The sequence below is a fragment of the Myotis brandtii genome, unplaced genomic scaffold, assembly GCF_000412655.1.
Source record: "Myotis brandtii unplaced genomic scaffold, ASM41265v1 scaffold1791, whole genome shotgun sequence".
Lineage (NCBI taxonomy): Eukaryota > Metazoa > Chordata > Mammalia > Chiroptera > Vespertilionidae > Myotis > Myotis brandtii.
Genome location: NW_005356639.1, coordinates 70,839 through 73,086, shown reverse-complemented (window position 1 = coordinate 73,086; position 2,248 = coordinate 70,839). Strand labels below are relative to the sequence as shown.

General features: G+C 42.3%; 1 protein-coding gene across 1 annotated transcript; it reads right to left on the bottom strand.

The window, feature by feature from the left end:
- Positions 1 to 312: 312 nt before the first annotated feature.
- LOC102256466 (olfactory receptor 6C2) lies at positions 313 to 1,296 on the bottom strand. The gene has a single exon (XM_005863505.1). It carries the CDS (start codon positions 1,294 to 1,296, stop codon positions 313 to 315), a length of 984 nt encoding a protein of 327 aa, XP_005863567.1.
- Positions 1,297 to 2,248: the final 952 nt, after the last annotated feature.

Below are 2,248 nucleotides of genomic sequence, written 5' to 3'. Positions count from 1 at the left end.
TTGCACATCACTTCCAAACTTATTCTGTTAGCTACAACATAAGCTACATAGTCACATCTTACAGGGTAGAAATATGGCAGAAAAATATGGCCTACAGTGTTTCCAGGGATGGCAACCAACATATTTGGCAAAAATAGCAATTTCTGCCAGATAGTAAGTGTAAACATCTTAGAGTTTAGTTTTAATGGGGAGTAAAATATTACATAGTCAAGGTTCACAGTAAACGAGTCTAAAAACAAAGTGAGAATGTCGATATGACTGGAGAATAAGTTATGCAGAAACAAATAATATTAGAAACTTCGGGTTTTCTGCCTATTTATCCTTCCTTTTAATTGGATTCACTGACTCCTTTTTCCTCTGCGTCTTTAAGAGGAATGCAATCTTCTTAACTGAGTCATGAAAAGCTTGTTTCACTTGCTTGTTTCTCAGTGTGTAAATGAAGGGATTCAACATGGGTGAAATAGAACTAATAAGGAGTGAAATCCCTTTATTTATAGCTACCTCATCCTTGGCTGAAGGTTTGACATAAATGAAGATGCAGCTTCCATAAGTAATGGAAACCACAATCATGTGGGAAGAACACGTGGAAAAGGCCTTTTTCCTTTGCTGGGCAGAGGGAAACCTTAGGATAGTCTTGATGATATAAATGTAGGAAAGAACCACACATATGAGGGTCATGATGAATGTCAACACGGCACACACAATAACCATCTGTTCTATCAACCAGGTGTCTGAGCAAGAGATCTTCAGGAGAGGAGATGCATCACAGCAAAAATGATCAATGACATTTGAATCACAGAATTCCAGGCCCAAACCCAGACTGATTGGTGGCAGAATGATCATCAGTGCTGCTACCCAACAGGAGAAAATGATGTTCTTGCAGACTCTGCTGTTCATGATGGTGGTGTAGTGCAGGGGTTTGCAGATGGCCACGTAGCGATCATAGGACATGGCAGCCAGAAGAAAAAATTCTGTTACTCCAAAGAGGTCTGTAAACAAGAGTTGACTGGCACAAGCATTATAGGTAATGGACTTGTCCCCAGATAATATGCTATATAGGAATCTGGGAACACAGGCAGTTGTGAAAGAAATTTCTAAGAAGGAGAAATTTTGAAGGAAGAGATACATCGGTGTTTTTAGGTGGGAATCAATCAGAGTGAGGGTGATGATGGTTAGGTTTCCAGATATACTCAGCATGTAGGAAAAAAATAGAAAGATAGAAAGCAATATTTTCAGTGGAGTGTTATTGGTCAGTCCCAGCAAGATGAAGGTTGTTACTGTAGTTTGGTTTTTCATCCTTGATTATTGTCTTTTGCCCATTCTGCTTGAAACAATAAAGTTAACTGGTTATCCTCTAACCTCAAGAGAAGTAAATCTGACAGTGTTACAGAAAAACCAGACAAGAACCAAACAGTGCTCTGAGAGTTTGGAGTTACACTTTATTCACCGCGGCGGGCTTAGGGAAATGAATATAAATTCTAAGCAAAGCTACATGCAGAACTTCCCTTTTTATAGAAGAGCCAGCCCTTTGTGTGCTTGCTGGGGGCGGCCTTGAAAACTACACAGTTCTATCCAATTAAATAAATGCACCTGGCATGGCATTGGGTGTATCTAGTCTCTGGCCTACAAGGTCAGACAGCTAAGTTTATCTCCCCCATTATTCAAGCAGGCTAGAAAGCAAACTTATTTTTTCAGAATAAGAGGCCATCCAAAGAATAGCAGAGAATTCCAAACAGTAGTTTTACAGAATAGGGGTTTTCCTTCACATCAGTGATCCCAAAACAATTGACCTGTGGGGAATCAAGCACCTAATACATGCCTCTTTGTGTCATACAAACTGTTCATATTTAAATCACTTATTCACACTGCTGCAATTTAGCTGTAATTGTTGTCATTTGAACATATTATCTTATAAACATTACTAGAGGCCTGGTGTATGAAATTCGTGCACGGGGTGGGGGGGTTCCCTCAGTCCAGCCTGCACCCTCTTCAATTGGGGACCCGGCAGTCAGACATCCCTCTTGCAATCTGGGACTGCTGGCTCCTAACCGTTCTCCTGCCTGCCTGCCTGATTGCCCCTAACCACTCTGCCTGCCTTCCTGATCACCCATAACTGCCTCTGCCTGCCTGCCTGATTGCACCTAACCACCTCTGCCTGCCAGCCTGATTGCCCCTAACTGCTCTCCCCTGCTGGCCTGATTGCCCCCAACTGCTCTCCCCTGCCTGCCTGGTCGCCCCTAACTGCCCC